Raw genomic sequence first — 20643 nt, 5'->3', positions numbered from 1 at the left:
ATCTATGTCTCTAGATCGGCGACTAACTTAAGATGTGCTAGATCATCAATTGGTAGAAAATATGAAAACATGAGACTCGACCATGAAAACCATAAGCTTATAGAGAAAATATGTCCCCTTAACAGAAAAGCTGCTAATTGTAATGAAATTTATATAACATATACGAGAAGGAACCCACGACTTATTGTACTTGAACAAGTATGTTACTTGTCCACCATCGGTATATGTTTAAGCGATTGAAAGGAAGATTTAAAGATGTATATTGTATGGCCAATAAGGCAGCCATCGTTACATGCAAATAAATTAAAATCTGACAAAGAAGGAAGGATAACAAGTAACAGATCCTGATACAGAACAATCAATTTTAATTGAGAAGATCGATTCACGCCAAAACTGAATGCAAATCTGGTGCAAGACAACCCAAATATGCGATTGCGTTTATATGTGTTTGAAACAGAGTTCTAAGAAAGAAAATGTGCATCTACGTGACATTTAATCTAACTGTCAGTTTGAATCGACTGCATTTCAAATAAAGCCGATTCAAAATGAAAACTCTTTACCACTACATGTAGGCTGGGCGAAAATTTTATGATACATCCAAAGATAACAATAATTACTAAATAATATTGGAAATTACAAAAGGCCACATCAACTAACAACAGTCGACTTATGAGAAAAAGACGTACATACTAATCAAACAACAACGTAAAACACATGCTTGATTTGATATATACGCAAATGAGGCGGGGTCAAACTAGAATTGGGTACGCACAAACCTCCCCTTTTCCTATCTATACCATCTTCCGTAAAAGTAAAACAGTTAAACTACCACAAGGATGACCACTAATTTGAACGAGGAAAGAACATACCGCACATGATTAAGAAAACAGGGTCAAAATGTGCTGGCTACTATAGACAGATCAACTTCTTTGCTACAGTTGTTTCAATTCTGTCGCTTAAGATAACTGAAAAAATATCGGAGACAACACTCCATATAAGTTTGATGAAATCTCATCCTTAAATTTAATTAAAAGCGGCGGTGTTTGTGTGAGTGGACAGTAAGTATTTTAAATCGTCAGAGCATTACAAAAAAGAACCATTTTGACATTTTAAACTAAGTAGACCTTTGAGTTCAGGGACCTATCCTAGTGCAGTTGTTTTACAAAATGGTACAATAACGAATGATCAGACATTGAAACAATACTAAAGAGCCTGTTTAAATTATACGAGCACTCACTCCTATGCTCGTTTATAAACTGAGTAACATCCGAGTACAATACATCTACATTTGCTTTTGTTATTTGAAATTCTGAGACTATTGACCCGATATTTTAAGAGACTTGACCTACTGCCTTATTCAACATCTGCTGATGCATTTTGGCGTCGATCATTTGCAGTTGTAACGTAAGCATTTTACGAGCCCGGTTTTGGCGAACAAATACGAATACATTTATTACAATACATGCATAGTGAAGCGTCAAAATTAAAAAAGTATTATACCGACTCTCGTGCTCTCGATATGAGTTTATTGAATGATCTTCTTCTAAAACGATAGGGACTGAAAGTTAGGGAGTCATATACACATGATATATATAAACCATTATTAAAAGAGCACCAAATTAAAAATGGCCATAACAACCTTACCTTGATTATATTTTTGCTTTGAATAATCAAGAATTTTTTAATATTACTTTGAAATTTATCCATGGAAACTTTTTTTTAAATAAATCTAATACATATATCAATAATTGTCTTTTTCTAAATTTGGATCTTTCAGTTTCACACGGAAAACCATGTATAAGTATTTGTTACAAAAGAGACGATTTTTCGTTCCTTATTGATATTTTTTTTCTTTTTGTAGAGTGATGTTCCTTTCCCCCTACTTATGGAGTATATATATATATATATATCACAACTTGTTTGCTATGTCCGTGTCTGTAGCCGCGTTTTAGATTTCAACTAACGTAATTAATGTATAACTTATTAATTATAAGCCAGGGATTTCGTTACCAAAAATAAACTAAAGAGCCTGTTGTTCAGTCGTTGTCGTTTGTTTGAGTGGTTTATAAGTGTTTTTCGTTTCTCGTTTTGTATATAGATTAGACCGTTGGTTTTCTTGTTTGAATTGTTTACACTAGTCATTTTGGGGCCCTTTATAGCATGCCGTTCGGTGTGAGCCAAGGCTCCATGTTGAAGGCCGTACTTTGACCTATATTTGTTTACTTTTTACACATTGTGACGGAATATCATATCCTCATTTTTACTGTGATGTTATTTATAAAGCTCGTTAATTTAGTTACGATCTAAGTAACTCATTGATCCTTTGAATAAACTTATTCCTAAATGTTATCAACTTAACAGTTTCACTTTTTGAATATTGTTATTTATAGGTACCACCATATATTTTGTTTTTGATAAATTGAAAAATTAGTGGTTGTCATTGGTTCATGTCTGTCATATTTGTTTTAAGTAAATTATTATTTATAAATTAGTCTGTTAGTTTTCTTGTTTCAATTGTTTTCTTGTCGGGGCTTTTTATAGCTGACTGTATGATATGGGATTCTCTTATTGTTGAATGCCGTTCACGAACATATACTTACTTTTATCTACTTCATTTGAACACTCTGTTGGATAGTTGTCTCGTTGGCAATCTTATCAAATGTCCTTATTTTTATAACAAGTCTAGGCACGGAATACTGTATACATACCCAGAAACCTTTCTTTTTTGAAGGCGTTTAAACTGGTTTCCTGAAAACACTGGCCAGTGATTTTCAGTGTGGCAAGTGCTAATGTTCATTAGCCATATTTTTGTCGATATTTTTTTTGATAGGTGCATTGTCAGTAAATTTTTTAACTTTAAAACTTTAGAAATAAAATGTATTACTCCATACACATTTTGCTTTAAGTTTCATCATCACAATGCTAGTGTCTATGTATTGATTTCACTGTCACTGCTTTGTTGGAATAATTACTGGATCATCTTGTCCTGCCATGGCACCGAACAAGCCTTTGAAGTAAAGTAGTGATCCAGGTATCTTCTAATTTACTTCCACTCCTGGGTTCCAGTGTTCCTTGCCCTCTCATGGTAAACATCCAGAAGAAGTTTGTCATTTCTCCGTTCCCCTGGGAGAAGTCGTTTTCTCATCCGCTTATGGAACTCAAGTCAGCCCATTTACCTGTTCTGCCCCTTCTCAAAAATTAAAAGTCGTCAAGGTAATGTACAATACCACCCTCAGATTGTCTTACAGAAATAGCCCAATGAAGAAAAGCACAGCTAACTGAAGTGCCAAAAGGGAGAGATTTATTGAAATAAAACCTTGATTAATTTTAAAACCAAGAAGATCAAAATCAATCAGCGAGATTGGTAGTAATATAAAAGCTGATCGTGTTGCCTTCGTGTATCCTGCGTTAAACATCGTAATAATATAAACATCTTTGTGTTGCCTTGTGTGTGGCTCGCTTGCCATTGATGACCTTCTTTATGCATCGTAATTGATTCGGCTGATGATTGGCTGGTGAGTAGCTTACAACAGAATAACTTAGAAAGAAAGTTATTCTGTTGTAAGCTACTGTTAGAGAATAAATCCCCAAATAAAGAGTCATCTGTTTGGTATATTATATTATGAGCTTCGGATATAACATCACTAACGCTAATAACATTGGGTTATTTTATACTGTTACTATTACATGTTTCAATCTCTTTTGTTTGCTGTTTTTTTCTGAGTTGTTTTATTCCTTCGGCCGTTACCGTTATTTTTCTTCCCCATGTTAAAAGCTTTGGTCCAAAGTCCAAATCAGTGACCTTAAGCCCTAGAGCGGTATGTCTCTGGCTAAAGACGGTATTGTGGTGAGTAGTTTTCTGCTGTGTTGATGATAGTTCTATTTTTAGTTTGTTCAAATAAAAGCTACGAAAAACATTTTTTAAAACAGAACTTAAAACATAAAAGTTACATATCGGATATGTTCCTTATGTCGTAACTACAATACCCTCCCTTTTCACGAATGTGACTTACCGAATTAGACTGTTTACCGGATTTGTAATAACATAAGCAACACGACGGGTGCCACATGTGGAGCAGGATCTGCATATCCTTCCAGAGCACCTGAGATCACCCCCAGTTTTTGGTGGGGTTCGTGTTGCTTAGTCTTTGGTTTTCTATGTTGTGTCATCTATACTATTATTTGTGTTTGTCTTTTTATTTTTGGCCATGGCGTTGTCAGTTTGTTTTCGATCTATGAGTTTGACTGTCCCTCTGGTATCTTTCGTACCTTTTTTTTTACACTCACTGGAAAGAATACTCCAAAAGTAAGTCCAGAATAGTCAAAATTTTGGAAAACTTTATAGATCACAGAGAATAGTCGAATTTTCTCGGAGACATAATACATCGACTAGTAATAAAATGGCAGCCATGCATAAATGATTAAGCTTTACCGTGATAATGTTTTTTGATTTAGGATAACTTCCATATTGACATATTGATGTAAGCCATAAGCTACATTCTAGGTATACTTGCAAGAGTAACCAGAAATATCAGGCAGGTAAAACCTGGATTCTGATTTTCAAACAACATGAAGAAAAGATAAATTTCTTTATATATACTGGTAAACGACTGAAATTTACGTTACCCTTCGCACTCCATGCTGTTAAAAACTGTGAAATAAAAGCTATAATTGGTTCTGTTTTGTATGAAAGCGATGTGGTTCGTATTATTGCGAATGAAGTAAGTGGTGAAAAGTTAAGTTTTAAATCGTGTAAGTTTATATAAAACAAAGCGTTTATATAGTAGTTGTAGTTAAAACTTTATAAATGTTTCAACACATAAAAGTACCATCTAAGGGAGTAAGTCAGTATACAAGCAAAAGTATTTTCAACTTTATTCCTTGCAGTTAAGTACAGTTATTTATAAAAGGTAGACATGGGGTTATTCACGTTGGGGAAAACAGTAATGCCATCACAGAATGTAATATGAACACTAGAATTATTTTAGGAATATCTGCCTGGTCATAGAAAACTTGAATTATCAAGCATAGATTACAAAGGAGAGACAACTCTAAAAATAAAAAAAAATCTATATATAATATATATTATAAGACCAATGACATTTTCAAAACCTAATTTCATATTTTTCAGTTGTACCAGTTACTATAACATGACATGAAATCATTAAATCTCTGCGTTATTTTTACCATGTTTAACCATAAAAAGGACTGGGTTTTGAAAATAGCTGTACTTAGTCATTTAGATTTATATATACATCAGAAAGGACGACGAAAACATTGTAATTGAAGAATACCTTTGTTTATTCTAATGATATCAGTATAGTGGATTGATTGATTATGAACATATGGTTTTTCTGTATATTATTTGTATTCGCTAGCCGCCCATATTTTACCCAGTTATATTGGAGTAATTGTTTAAATAAATATTTGTATATAATAAGTAATTTTTTAAATGTATTAATTGCCATAATTCAATGTTTTCTTTCTAGATTTTATAAAACAAAAGTACCAAAGTCTTCTCAACAGGACGGTAAGTTTCATTAAAGCTTTACAAGGGAAATTCCATACTATTGATTATCTCTATAGAAATAAATCGGAAATGTACTTTGCCTCCATAAGAGAATATCATTCTGGGATAATGAAGCCTTATAAAAAAAAACCATAATGAAGATCCGTGTTCTAAACGGACGTACAGATGGATTATTTTTTAGTACTGCCATAGATTTTCAGACTATGAAGCCTTTATCCGAATCATTATATGGACCAGTTAGATTAAATGTTGATGCCAGTACATTATTCACACCAAACTTGGGTTCATATTTTGCAGATTTTTATTGTCATTATCGGGTTCATTATGTGACTGTCGTTTTAACCCCTAAAAGATCACCAACTGATAAATTCTGTGAAAAACGACTTCTTAAACTTGACATAAGACAGAATCCGTTTATATATCTTAGTGAAACAAAAGAAGATTTTTATGAAGTTATGGTTTATTTAAGTAATGGACTTCGTGTTGAAGTGTTTTATACAGAAGCTGTGAACATTTCAAGAATAATTGAAAACCAACAAGGACATTTCGAACGAGTACCAATAGTTGGAAGAGGTGAAAGTAGACCCACTGGAATTCTCAAAATAATCTTTGTAAAATATGCAACTTATGAAAAACCCATCATAGATACCCGACTTATGATTGTGTATGCCAGAGTCGCGTTTCGTCTACAAAAGACTCATCAGTGACGCTCGAATTAAAAAAGTCAAAAGGCTAACTAAAGGACGAAGTTAAAGAGCATTGTGGACCCAAAGATTCTTATATTGTAACTCATAAGTAATAAATCATAGATTTTTAACTTAAAAATAACTAGTTTTTCAATATAAAACTCATAATATTCAGCTTGCAAATTTCTTCCGTATTCGACAAACTTAAAGACCCGTAGGGTTTAAGCATCTGAAAGAGTTATTGATGATAAATAAACCACAGTATGTTCTTAAAACTTCTGACAAATTTAGTATAACTTAGAACGACCAGTGTTACACTGATTCACACAACATATACACCGAAGATGATATCATCAAAATGCTCGACTTTTTTTTTATCGACAACATACATGTATTTATTGAGTTAGGTGGATTGAAATTCAGCAGATAATCGGTATTCCAATTGGTACTAATTGTGCGCCACTACTGGTCGACTTTTGTTTTTGTACTCATATGAAACAGATTTCATACAGAACCTTCTCAAGAAAAAAAAAATAAAGCATCTTGCAAATTTCTTAAATTTTACTTTCAGATATATTGATGAAGTCTTGTCATTCAATAACCTATATTTCAACGAGTGCTTACATCTCTTATGTCATAGTGAACTTAAGATTCAGGATACTACTGAAAATAAAAGGTCTGATTCCTATTTTGATCTTTTCTTGATATTTACACAGATGGACGACTTCAAATAAGAATCTAAGACAAATGTGATGATTTCAACTTTCAAATTGTCAACTTCCAATTTCTCAGCAGTAACATACGTTTTGGGCCATCGGAAGGCATTTCTATATCTCAGTTAATAGTTACGTTCGTGCATGTCGACACTATTAAAAATGATAATAGGGGCGTATTCTTTACACAAAAACTGCTCTAATAGAGTTATTAGAAATAACGACTTGAGTCACCACTACATAAGTTTTACTTGTGTTCTTGTCTCAACTCACTAGCGACATGTTGTCGCGGTCTTAGATCTTTAATACCCGTATAGTCGATTGATTTGTAATTTTATAGATTGTGTCCTTATCTCGATTGCAACATATTGACAATGTGTGAATCACATGACTGTTGATGCATGCATAGTAGGAGACGCTTATCCTGTCGACGTGCCCGGTTTCTCTTCTTTTCGAGTTCATGTCAATCTCCCAGCCTTTGTTAGTTACCATGATTTGTCTCTTCCTAATCGATTTACGAGATTTGAACATTGATAAACTACTGTCGCATTGATTTAGGATACAAGAAATGAATCCAGCGAAAAAAAATATATTGTGTGCTGTAAAGGTCTTATCATTACAACTAAGAATATATGGGTTTACTCACTTAATTGCTTACATCCATCCATTCATTTGAACTTTTGTGAATAGTTGTGTCATTGGCAATCATACCGCATCTCCTTATTTTTTTGTTTAGATAATTGACAGTCAATAATATCAGGGGCAATGCATGTCCTACAGGGATAAGACCTACAGTGAACTAAAAAGGTTTCATCATGGAAATTAAGACAATAACATACTATATGGTTTAGGTGTGGGGTTCCGAAAACCAAAAATTATGTTCCAGACATGAGCATGTTTTTAGATATCAAGTATTACACGTTCATGCCAAATATCATAAACCAATGCCAAAAGATAAAAAAAAAGTTTGACCTGGACAAGGTTGAATGAAGAAGAAGACGAAATACTACTAAAACATCACATATGCATTAGCCGAAGAGGAGACATAAATATTGCAGATACACAAATTATTTGGTTATTTTAAACTGCCTACAAAGAGGCTATTGCGCTAAAGGTTCCTTATAGGAAGTCATTCTTTCGATGTGGACATAAATTATCACTGATATGGTCCTAAATATAAATTTCACTTTTTAATTTCTGAATTTTGGGTCCTCAGTGATCTTCAACTTCGTATCTTACTTGGCCCCAGAAGCTTTTTTATTCGAGCATCACTGGTGAGTCTTTTGTAGACGAAACGCACATGTGACATTCAAAATTGAAAGCCTGGTATCTATGATGAGTTTATTCGATGGTTTTATGGATATCATTATGATTTGGTTGACAGTTATGGTATATGTTTGTCACAGATGATGACGGGTGTTTCATTTGTCGCAACTACAGGCCCGTCCTCTTTTCTCGATTTTAACATTATTGAATCTGACTAATTACTGGATTTGTTCTTGCATGCGCATGACGGTACCAAGTTTGGAGCAAGAAGTGATTACCCTTCCGGAGCACTTGAGGTCACCCCAGTTTTGTTGGTGCGATTCGTGTTGTTCAATCTTTTTTGTGTGTAATGTTTTGTTTTTGTTATTATCATTAACACTATGTATTTTTCAAAGTCTAAATTAGCGATTAAAATATTTCTTTTAAGGCGCTTGGCTATGATACTTCTTAGCACTCTCGTCACAATATCAAAAAGATAAAGATAAAACATGAAAACAACTCTATGAATTTCATGCTTCCGAAGTGCTTTTCTGGATTTCCCTTCATTAGGAACTCTCAAAGCCGTATATTTGAAAGTCAAGGACCGAAACGATTGAAGAGCTATATGACCAACAAGGACTCAGAAACTTTCTTTGCGTTGTAATGTGACATCTAGTTAGAAATGATTCAAACACAAGGGTATTAGAAAAGTGATGCCATTAACAGTTTTTAAAACCAACCCCTAACACAAAGGCTGTTATGAATGTCTGACACAGCCTTTAGCAAAACTGTATAAGAGTAGTTTGTTTGGTTTGATTTCTGTATATATAATTGTGTTTTATCTTTATCATACTTCATGCACCTCAGTTATAATATTAAGTTAGCTTTATTATATGCAAATAAACTAATAAATAGACTGTAAGATTTACGTATTTCAATTATGTTATTATTTTATGATAAATAATTTTTACTCCTATTAACCGGTGTGAACAATAAATTTTAACACTTTATTAATTTGTTCCGTATTCATGTATGTCACATTTCCCTCAATCAATGTATCATTTTGTCTAATTGAACTATAATTACATATATACTTAATAAACAGTGATAAACTTGCCCTAACCTTTTTGGTTTAATTCAGACATTACACTGCTTTATGCTCTGTTGAACCACTTTATCATTTTTGTGTATTAGGACGCATCACATCAAGCGTTGACAGGGAGACTGAAAAGACACAGTGACGTCACAACACCACAGGGAAGGAAGGAGCCCATTTTCGTTACATTAGATTATTTTGCATATTTTATTAAACTATACATTTGATGGAGATATGGAATCGCAGTTTTGGCATTGAATTTGTCTCGTATTTGTGGTATATATCTTTACAGCTACTGCGCTTCTTTTCTGTTTCGTTTTTAATAGGCATCAGATCATTATGCAGCTCGTTCTTCTTATGTTTTGTCTAGTTTCTCAGTCAAAGCAACTAATAACAGATCAATATTCAAACTATCATGCTTAGAAATGAGACAATCAAAACATAGGATTTTATCTATGTCTAGTCGCATCCGCGCATTTTCAGCATTTATAATTCTTAGATGTAGAAATCAACCTTGCTTTCATATCACTGTATTGTATTGTTTTATTCAATTATTACCGTAAAAAATAGGATGTGATATCCCATTTTCAAATTTGTTTTTATAGTTACAGCCATACTCCCAAATCAAATCTTTGTATCTATGAAAGAATTAAGTAAAAGTTTAAATTAATCTGTGGTAGCGAAATTCCTGACTTAATAATTTACCAGTCATACAAACTTTACATTCATTGAAATCAAAGACCCGACTACAGACACAGGCATAGTGAACAAATTGTTTGGTAAACTTGTTTGTCTTTACGTCGTCTTTTTTAAAAATTCTGTATTTTACTGGTAAATGAACTCACTTCTTAAGTCAACATTACACTTTAACACTAACAGCAGCAATGCTTTGCATGTTATAATCTGTTCGTTTGGTTTTCTAATGGTGAGAAGATCTCATAACTGCAATAAGTGCCTGTTATTATTTGACCTTTAAAAAACATACAACATTTTATGTTTAAATGTGAGATAAAGAAGCTTTAAAAATGAGATCACTTACAATCAGGACTGTAATGGTGAATTTGAATTGATTGCTAATTAACTCTATTTGAATGTGTTTATCATGAATAAAATCCCTTCCTGTACAATATGCAAATGTGCACTTTAAAACTTTGAACTTCACTAAAATTTACCAAACGATGTAAGAGGAGTATTGCTCATTACAATGTTTTTAGACTAATGGATGGACATATGAATGAAAAGAACAAAACACAAATGGGCGTAGGGACAAGATGATTCCTACATTTCCGATAAACACACATATAACACCATGAACAAAGCGAAAAAAAGTAGGACAGACAAACATCAGTTCTCAAAACACTACACGAAATGTACGAACACTACCTTAAACCAGTGGTGATTGAGGTTGGTCAGGAAGGGTAATCAATCTTCCACAACATAAAACTTCAGTCATATTTGATAAAACAAATAATATACTAAATCAGTATGTAATAATGCGCTAACATAAATGATTTGTGATGTAAAGCGTGTGGTGCAAACAGTATTTATTCGAATATTGAACGAGAATAAACTTCTTAATATGTCTTTCACTTTCGACATCGAATAAAATATCTTTCGATTATATATACCTTGTATGTTCCTTACTCACTTTTATTACCCCATTTTTAAATATGGTAAATTATTTTCTCTTGATATTGACAACAATCGATCTGTTATCTAAACAATGAAAAGCAAAATGATCCATATATGCAGATGGTGGTTTCAAGAGCAACTGCAAAAGCTTCTTTAGTAGGCTGATTTCTGACCAGTATTATATGAATTGCAGTTAGAAATGACGAAAAAATTTCTTTCACCTTTAACCCATTTCCCTGACGTCAGTCTATTGTTCTTACTGTAGATTATTTTTAAGAATCAACTGACCATAGTATTAACTTAAGAGAACTTATATTATAACTTTAAACTTTTAACTTACGATCTTTTATCCTCTCAAAAACGAGTGGCATGTGTAGGATTCGAACCCGCGCGAATTTTCTTCATAATCAATAGAATCTTTAGTCTATGCATGATACCACTAGACCACGATGGCCGACATCAATCATGATATGAATAGTACTCTTAAATCGCTTAATTGTCAATACATGTCATTTAACTGTATTTCTGTGTAATTGATAACTTGCCCTTGTAATCTAATGAAATATATATATTTTGGTTTGTTCATGTTTATTGAATTTGTTTTGTTTTGGGTGTAATTTTTGTTTAAAAGAGATGAGTTAAAACTACTTCTTTGACAGTAAAAACAGAAGCAAAATCATCGCCATTATATGAAAATGTAATATATAATACTTCTACATGTTCTAGGATTAAAACAAAATTTTGGTCCAGAAAAAAATTACTATTGAAAAAATTTCATTCCGGGTACAAGATTCGAACTTTGCACTGTTAATGAACAGCCTGATGGTAAGTTTATAAAATCAACATAATTATTCATTGTACATCCGTAGCAAGAGCAATTATGATGGGGAATTCAGAATGCGTACCACAAATAAAACTAGTTTATTTACCGGCGAACGATATATGCCAAATGTAATAACGTTAAAATAATCTTAACTTAATGAAACGGAAACAGTTTAAACAAAATTTAAATATAATTGTTCAATTTAAATCGTAAGCACATAATTTTAATACTTTAGGAAAGCAAAATGAATTTGAGCATTATGAAAAGGCAGATTTATGGCATCTACGCTAATAATACTTATTTGATTAAGAACGGTGTTTAGTCTTCAATATACCAAAACATATTGCTAAATATTATATATATAAGTTTTGAAGGTTCTAAATTTTGGTAATTAAAATTTTTTAACTTTTCAAAACAAGATAAATAAATTCAGTATATTAATAAATGTCTTTTTGAATAAATTAAATATACCAAAATCTATTCAATTTGAATAATTTGTAATGATTAAACATTAAATGAAATATGTATATACAAAAATAAAATATCTGGTGTTAAAAAAGGGAGCTAACACCCCATTTAAGTTATCTTAAACTTATGTTAACTTGTCAAATGTCTAAATATAGATGCGAACCGTGTGGATATAATCATTTCCAGCTATTATAGAATAAAAAGACAAAAGACGAAACTATTTTTATGAAATATCGTGGATTCATTGTCAAAACGTAAAACAGACAGTCGTTTTACTAGAAATGGTTTAAGCTAGAGAATTGATAAGAAGTAGTGGATTCGGAAACGATAATCAACTTGCGACTAAAGTCGCTCGTTGTTTGAACAAAACTGACATTACCTTAGTGGATATAACTAAAAAATGATAAAAACATCTGAAGATGACTAAATAATTCATTGGTAATTTTTCAGAACCTGTTCGATCAAAATTGTCATATCATTGATAATCATTTATGCAAAAAAAAAGAATTGCATACAAATTTTGCAATTTTACCTGTAATACATGAAAAAAATTTTCAGTACCATATCTGCATTTAATTCATTATTTTTGTAATTGATATGGGCGGAGCTCTTTCGGATCTGAAATGGTATAACACATTGTTTTTCTATAAATATTTCTACGTGTCTGTTCAGCTGGTACGCCAATGCAGTATTTCTTATTGTTGAATAAAAACTTTTCTCTGACTTTTTTTCAGATGCAATAATCTGCATGATGTTTGAGTGTTCATTATAACACTGTCTTTTTAAACAATGTTTATCATATTTTTGTGCGCAAGGAATTAATATAATTTCCTTCTGTTTTTTTTTTTCCTTCTTTTTAATAGATAATTCACCTTCAAAAGAAGAAATCAAAGGAATGAAAGGTAAATCATCAATGTAGCTTATATTTGTAGCTTGCTATGCGATATTGGTTTTGCTCATTGTTGAATGCCGTACGGTGACCTGTAGTTGCTAAATTTTACGTCATTCTAAACAAGAATTCTTACCGTTAATTACCGTTTTGAATTTTACTGATGTGCCTAATTTACAGCGTAGCGCTAAGATGATTGTGGAACTTAAATCATTAAATTGAAAGACCTTCTCATTGCATGGTAAAGAAACCACGGGATGTCATAAATGATTTCAATTCTAAGGAAAATGTACGAATATAATGACCAAAACATTTGTCATCCATCAGCATGATCAGACAACGGCATTTAAAACAGAGATCCAAATGTTGTTTTGACAAGAAAAGGTTAGGTTTTCATATTGAATTAAAATTACCTTTACTGAGCCGAATCATTTCTAACATTGCGCATAAAACATATTGTGACTTTAGGCAAGAATTATTGTATATCTTGAAATATAACATACCACAAGCGAAGACAAGAAGTCATATTAGAAGAAATTGCGATTACCGGACTTGGTTTATAAGAATTTAAAAAATATTATTATGGATGTTCAAAGCAAATTGGCTCAATCAGAGTTCCGACGATTCTTTGATCATAATTTTTTGGTACTTTTGGTGATCTTGCTACAAACTACATTGATTAATACGAAAGATCAGCTATGGACGATCTATCAAAACTTCAATGCGCAGAAATAGAAATCGTAATTTCATTACTTCACAATGTAAAATGTGGGGTGGTTAGACCGTTGTTGGGGGTTGAAAAGGCTATTAAAGAGATCAGATGGGGCTGAATTTGCAAAAGACAGTTAAAGATAATTTTGAAATGAGGGTAAGGGCGAAATTCCTTCTCTAGTTTTATTTTGCAATACTGTTTTGAATATCAAACGGATTTAGAGCCCATTGTCCGAATCGACGACAATCAAACAAACTCTCTATCTTGCTTACCTTAAGGACATGTACAAAGTTCATGAAGATTGAAAGATTACAATGGATCATTTATCTTGATTCTCGTTTCAATTTTCAATATTCAATTGACAATTCATTTGCTCTGTACATACCGAAATTAAATATTTGACGGAATTCTTTTGAATAGTATCTGCATCTATGCATAGCCTAATTGGAGTCAAAATGTATTGACCTTTATAAACCAATTAAGCGGTATTTGGTTGTGTTTTGCAATACATTTTGAGTGTCAAGAATGCACGTTGAGCACTTAATTTGCATATGTCAAAGAAAAAATGTTTCAAAATATTCCTCTTAATAGCATCGGTATCTCTATACAAATTTCTTGAAGCTTGAAAGATCCGAAAGGTCGATCCAACGCCCTGGATCCTTTTATCTTGAAATTTCGTCGATTTTTAATATTCATGTCACACTTTGGGTCTCCCGTACATATATGTAAAACAAGAAAACAACAAGGGAATCTTTTTAATAAGATCTGTATCAAAACCTTTTTAACTGTAGGCCAAATTTTATTGACATTTAAAATTCGTGAAGGTAATGTGAGCATTTCTTATGTTTCTAGCTGAATACAAATATTTTAATACACTTAACACATGGTTAAAAAGTAAGAAGATGTGGTATGATTGTCAATGATATAACTATCCACCAGAGACCAAATGACATAACTTTAAGAATCTGCATTCAATTTAAGTTATATATCATTTCTTTTACACATTGTAATATTTTTTCGCTTTAAAAACATCACGTACAAATACATTCCCTCAAGTGAATAATTATATTTGGTAGCATACAAATTAATTAAAACATTATCCAACTATGTGTGGAAACCTTTGTATTTGCTATCGCTTCAGAACTGTCGGCATCGAAGTTCAAGTATAAAGTTGATTGTGCGGAGCTTTAATAGATAAACGTTTAGTTTAAATTATAGCAGAAGTATATCTGTTGGGTTGTAAATGTATAATACTAAACCTGATTATAGGATAAATAAGCAATGGTCATTCATTGTAGGAAAATATAACATTTATTTGCACGAGCATTATAAACATGAAGAAAAGCAAGGCTCGCCGAACTTTTCTCCTGTATCGTTAAGAATACAAAATAAACGTAATTTTACTGGAATGTACGAATATTGTTTTTAGTCTGCAATTTGCCATTTACGCTTATAAAAAGCGTTTGACTTCCCAAACGTTGAATTTGATAACAAAGATATCGACATGAGTCATTACCAACTGATGTTTTCAGTTTGTTTTTATGTTATGTTGTTACACCACTGTTCACAAGTTAGGGAAAGTGTTGATTTAAATCTCTTTTTGTGATATTATATACATGCACATACTGTTAAAATAATACGCTACTCTTTGGCATTTACACGGAGAAATGTCCTTTGATAAATATCACACATGCGTAAACGACAAGTAATCCTTTATTAGTCTATAGTTCAGTCGTTGTCGTTTGTTACTGTCTGGCATATCTGTTTTTCGTTATCTGATTTATTTTTTAAATCTGACCGTTAAATTTTTCGTTTGAATTAATTTATCGTTTCGGCGCCTTTTATAGCTGACTAAACGGTATGGAGTTTGCTCATGGTTAAATGCCGTATGGTGACCTATTGTTGCTTAAATACGCTTCATTTTGAATCTGTTGTATAGTTGTCTGTCACATTGGAAATCATATCATATCTCCTTAATTTATATGGCTAAAACGTGGACCCCAAAGTGAGTTGTGACAGTAATTTGAATGTACATGTAACTGTTCACTTTCAACAGAAGCAGGATACCAGGACTTCTTAAACACCATACGACGGAGCAGAGGGTATGTTACTGCTGAGAAATGGGAAATTGATTATTGGGAAGTTGAAATCATCTCGTTTGTCACAGATTTTAGTGTGAAGTCGTCCATCTGTGTCAATATTGAGGAAAAGATCAAGGTATGAAACAGATCTTCTTGTATCAGTAGTATCCTTAATTTCAAGTTCACTGGGATATATGAAATGCATGTACTGACTGAAATATGGGTTATTCAGTGATAGGACATCATCTATATATTTGAAAGTAAAATTAAAGAATTTTGGAAGGTGCTTTTTCTTTTTGTCTTTTAGAAGGTTCTGAATGAATTATGCTTCATACGAGTACATCAACAAGTCAACCAGTAGGAGTGCACAATTAATACCCATTGGAATACCGACTGTCTTTTAAAATATCAATCCTCCAAACTCAACAAATATATTGTCGATTAAAATGTCCAGCATTTTGATTATATCAGTGTATTTTCTGATAGAATCAGTGTGGTTCTTCACAAAATAAGAATGATTATAACTCAAAACAAGAAATTTATATCTACGATTCCCATAGAAAAAGCTCTGTTTAATGAGATGGGGAAGTCGATCTATTAATTGATCATGGGGGATTGTAGTGTAAAGCTTAGAAAAATCAAAGTTCTTAATGTTGCTGCAAAATTGCAGAGATTGTGATCTAAGATTTAGCAGTAGACCTTTATAATTTTTGAGAATCCACATCTGATTGACACCACTGGTAGAATATATCTCACCACAATATTTTTGAAGGCCATCTTTTACTGTAGAAAGAATAGTAGTCAACACTTTAGAAAGATGTTTAGTCGAACATATTGATGATCCAGCTATGTATCGTTCTTTATAAGGAGTTTTGTGAAGTTTTGGTATCCAGTATAATGACGGTAAATTTTCTTTGTTTTCTTTGATGTTAATACCAAAAGAAAGAAGGTCAGATTTATGGTTTTGTAAATTTTCATCCTTTGTAAATGATGTTAAAGAATAATTTAATTTTGGATGTAACGCGTCTTCTGATTGGCTGACGTTGTTTTGTTTATCAGCTCATAGACATAATTTTGTCATGTGACCGTGACGTCATCAACGTTTTTTCATGGTTTACTCCGGTTTAAAAAGGAATTTAGAATTAAATTATAAGAAATGACTGTAATATTTTTTCTGTCTATTCGAAATAACATAAAAATGTGGTGCACACTTTAAAATAACCCGCTACGCGGGTTATTCAGTGTGCATCACATTTTTGATGTTATTTCTTCATAGACAGAAAAAATATTACAGGCATTCCTTAAATATGTAGGATTACCAGTTGTGCTGTTTATTCCAAGCTCTTTATAACATGATTTAGTTCTTGAATTAAAAAAAAGTCTTACTTTATGTTTATTGAATGACATACATATAGAGCTACGATTGCCATTAAATACGATAGTCTTATCAGTAAACATAAAAAACAAGTTAATCATTTCAATCATAAGTCTTGCTTTATGTTTTATTTTTAACTGTATCTAACAAGTTTGGAATAAAACATAAAAGTTTATGGAGTCATGCAACAAAAGGAAACACTACGTAAAAACTATGCTTAATATTTGTAAGATTTTGCAAAAGATTGTAAATCAAGACAAAATTTTGCAAAATTATGCAAATATTTGAAAAAAAAACACAAAGAAGGGAATACAATTAAACACGTAAGGCTAATACGCTTGCGTTTGTTAGCATAAATTTGATAAGACGTATTACTTGACTCAAAATAATATTGACCAGACTACATAATTTATTCTCAATAGTTAGAAAATTTGCGTGAATAGATTTATAATATTTAATGGTTTTATGATACATCCCGTAATGCTTGTAACATTATCTTAATCAAAACTAGGCAATAACAAAGGCTTATAAGTTAGATTAAAATCGATACATTTTTTAACAATTTGCTAAAATGTATAGTTAATATCTTGCTTTTTCAAGAATATAATAAAAATTATTGGTCATAGATTTTTCAATAAAGCTACACGTTTTTCAAATTGTCAGATTTTGTATCGGTTTTACATGGACATTTTGTGAGATATAAAGAAAACTAAACGATATGATTTTAAGATGAAATATGAGTTGATAGTGCTCATAATGTCCTTTGATAAAATGAAAATAAAAATTGAGGTCACGGAATTTTTTTTCTTGCTACAAAGCAGAATATTTCATTTTGAATTAATTTTCACATAAATGAGTTTGTTCACACTGACTAAACATTTAAATAACAAGTTATCAACTAATCTGAAATCTAGCATGATCACTGTTAAAAAAAACCCCACACACACACACACACACACACACACACAGAGAGAGAGATTCCAAATATATATATATGTTATCATTAATTATATATAAAAATCTGAATATAGTTACAATTTATATACAAATATAAATATATAAATAAATTATTATTTTGTATGTTCTGACTGATTTGTTTAATTCGTCCAGGCATAGTTACATGTTCAGTTGTATTTCCAAAACTCTGAAAACGGCAGATAGAAAAGTGATATTGCACAGTTATTTTCTAAAATATCACAAATAGAAATCTAAAAACATCAGCAAAGAAAATAATAAATAAGATATACGTCAGAAAAGTGAACAACAACAACACGGGTATCAAAACAATAATAAAAAATGTGAAACAATAAATACAAAATGCAACAAATATTTCGGATGACAAATAAACTTCAGTTCTATGATCAGCGTGATGTAACACGACACCATTAGCTGTGTTATTTTCAAAAATCTTGAACGTCACGCAAATTGTATATCAAACACAGTTTGTAGAAAAAGTTAGAGTTGTAGGATTCTATTATCTTGAACCACATACAAGTTAATTATTTGCAATAGACGGAAAGTTAGGGTATACTAGTCTTGAACTAGATACAAATTAAGTATTCAAACCGATGGGAGTACCTTGTTATACATCCCAAATGAAATAACACATATAGCTTCTGCGGGTAGAACTGCTTCATTGAACCACCTCAATTCATTTATCCCATTTGGTGCATAGTTCAATACATAAAACCGCCAGTTTTATAATAGGAATTGTTGTTCGAAACTGTATAGTATGAAGAAATATCCTCATAGCACGGATCCAAGTAGTCGAGTTCCATGTATCCTGAATATGTACTGTCTCGTTGTGCAAATGATCTACGCTGCAATCCAGAATATCTGTTTGTTCCGATATATCCTGGCATAACGCTGGTATAGGCAGTATTACACCCATCCATTAACAAGTATGGGGTTTTATGAAGTGGTGGTGTTGTGCTAGATCTTTTGTCTTGTAAACTTCCATCGAGATGTTTTTTCACGATTTCATCAAGCAAGCGCCCAGCTTCTTTATTTGTAGAACGAGTCTGTTTGGAAAACGGAATTCCAGTGATACAATAACTTACAAAATGTTCACAATTGAAGCTTTTTACGTGGTAATCATTTGGAAGCCCTTCTTCAAAAAATATCCTAGCAACATCTACTGGGTGCAGACCGTCTTTCCTTTCCGTATTGTAGTAATATTTATACATTGTGGAGCACTTATCAAAATCAATTGCTGTTTCAAATACACTACCCTTACCACACGAGGAAGAAGACCCAAGCATACAGTCTATACTGTCTCCTGAAAGTTCTATTATTTTCAGCCTTTTCTTCCCTGATTTTACAGCAGACACGAGTGCATGATGTTTGTATAATCCTCCAGTCCTTTTAAAACAAACAGCATCTCCTGATTTTACACGGGCCAGGGAATTCACTTTCTCTTTCCATCTTTGAGCTAAAAAACAATAACGAAGTTATAATTTTCTTACCACTATTTCAGTAATGATCATTAACCAAAACATTTGATAAAAAAAAGATACACCAACAAACATAATAATTAAAATGTACTTTATATACTTTAAATATATTAAATAGTGAAAACTTATATTTATCGTGCAATCGACAATTTTACTATACACATACAGGTATACAAATTAATTGAAGCGATATAAATATAGTATACATATATTGACTCCTGGTATCCTGCTTCTGTTGAAAGTGAACAGTTACATGTACATTCAAATTACTGTCACAACTCACTTTGGGGTCCACGTTTTAGCCATATAAATTAAGGAGATATGATATGATTTCCAATGTGACAGACAACTATACAACAGATTCAAAATGAAGCGTATTTAAGCAACAATAGGTCACCATACGGCATTTAACCATGAGCAAACTCCATACCGTTTAGTCAGCTATAAAAGGCGCCGAAACGATAAATTAATTCAAACGAAAAATTTAACGGTCAGATTTAAAAAATAAATCAGATAACGAAAAACAGATATGCCAGACAGTAACAAACGACAACGACTGAACTATAGACTAATAAAGGATTACTTGTCGTTTACGCATGTGTGATATTTATCAAAGGACATTTCTCCGTGTAAATGCCAAAGAGTAGCGTATTATTTTAACAGTATGTGCATGTATATGATATCACAAAAAGAGATTTAAATCAACACTTTCCCTAACTTGTGAACAGTGGTGTAACAACACAACATAAAAACAAACTGAAAACATCAGTTGGTAATGACTCATGTCGATATCTTTGTTATCAAATTCAACGTTTGGGAAGTCAAACGCTTTTTATAAGCGTAAATGGCAAATTGCAGACTAAAAACAATATTCGTACATTCCAGTAAAATTACGTTTATTTTTTATTCTTAACGATACAGGAGAAAAGTTCGGCGAGCC

General features: G+C 32.0%; 3 protein-coding genes across 7 annotated transcripts in view; all 3 read right to left on the bottom strand.

Annotated features, from left to right (window-relative positions):
* Nucleotides 1-20643, bottom strand: part of LOC127725729 (phytanoyl-CoA hydroxylase-interacting protein-like) — a 188126-nt gene that overhangs the window by 7852 nt on the left and 159631 nt on the right. The window lies entirely within an intron of this gene.
* LOC127725730 (uncharacterized) overlaps nt 1-20643 on the bottom strand; it is a 262471-nt gene that overhangs the window by 98359 nt on the left and 143469 nt on the right. The gene's annotated exons all lie outside the window — the stretch shown is intronic.
* Nucleotides 17575-20643, bottom strand: part of LOC127725733 (uncharacterized) — a 39167-nt gene continuing 36098 nt past the window's right edge. For both annotated transcript variants that reach the window (XM_052232947.1, XM_052232948.1), the window contains one exon: nt 17575-19681. In XM_052232947.1, the coding sequence (XP_052088907.1) occupies nt 18927-19681 (755 nt within the window). In that variant the 3' untranslated portion in view covers nt 17575-18926. The remainder of the gene's footprint in view (nt 19682-20643) is intronic.

Source organism: Mytilus californianus, unplaced genomic scaffold, assembly GCF_021869535.1.
Source record: "Mytilus californianus isolate M0D057914Y unplaced genomic scaffold, xbMytCali1.0.p SCAF_15, whole genome shotgun sequence".
NCBI lineage: Eukaryota > Metazoa > Mollusca > Bivalvia > Mytilida > Mytilidae > Mytilus > Mytilus californianus.
The sequence above is the reverse complement of the archived record's forward strand: the minus strand, read 5'-3'. Positions and strand labels throughout refer to the sequence as shown.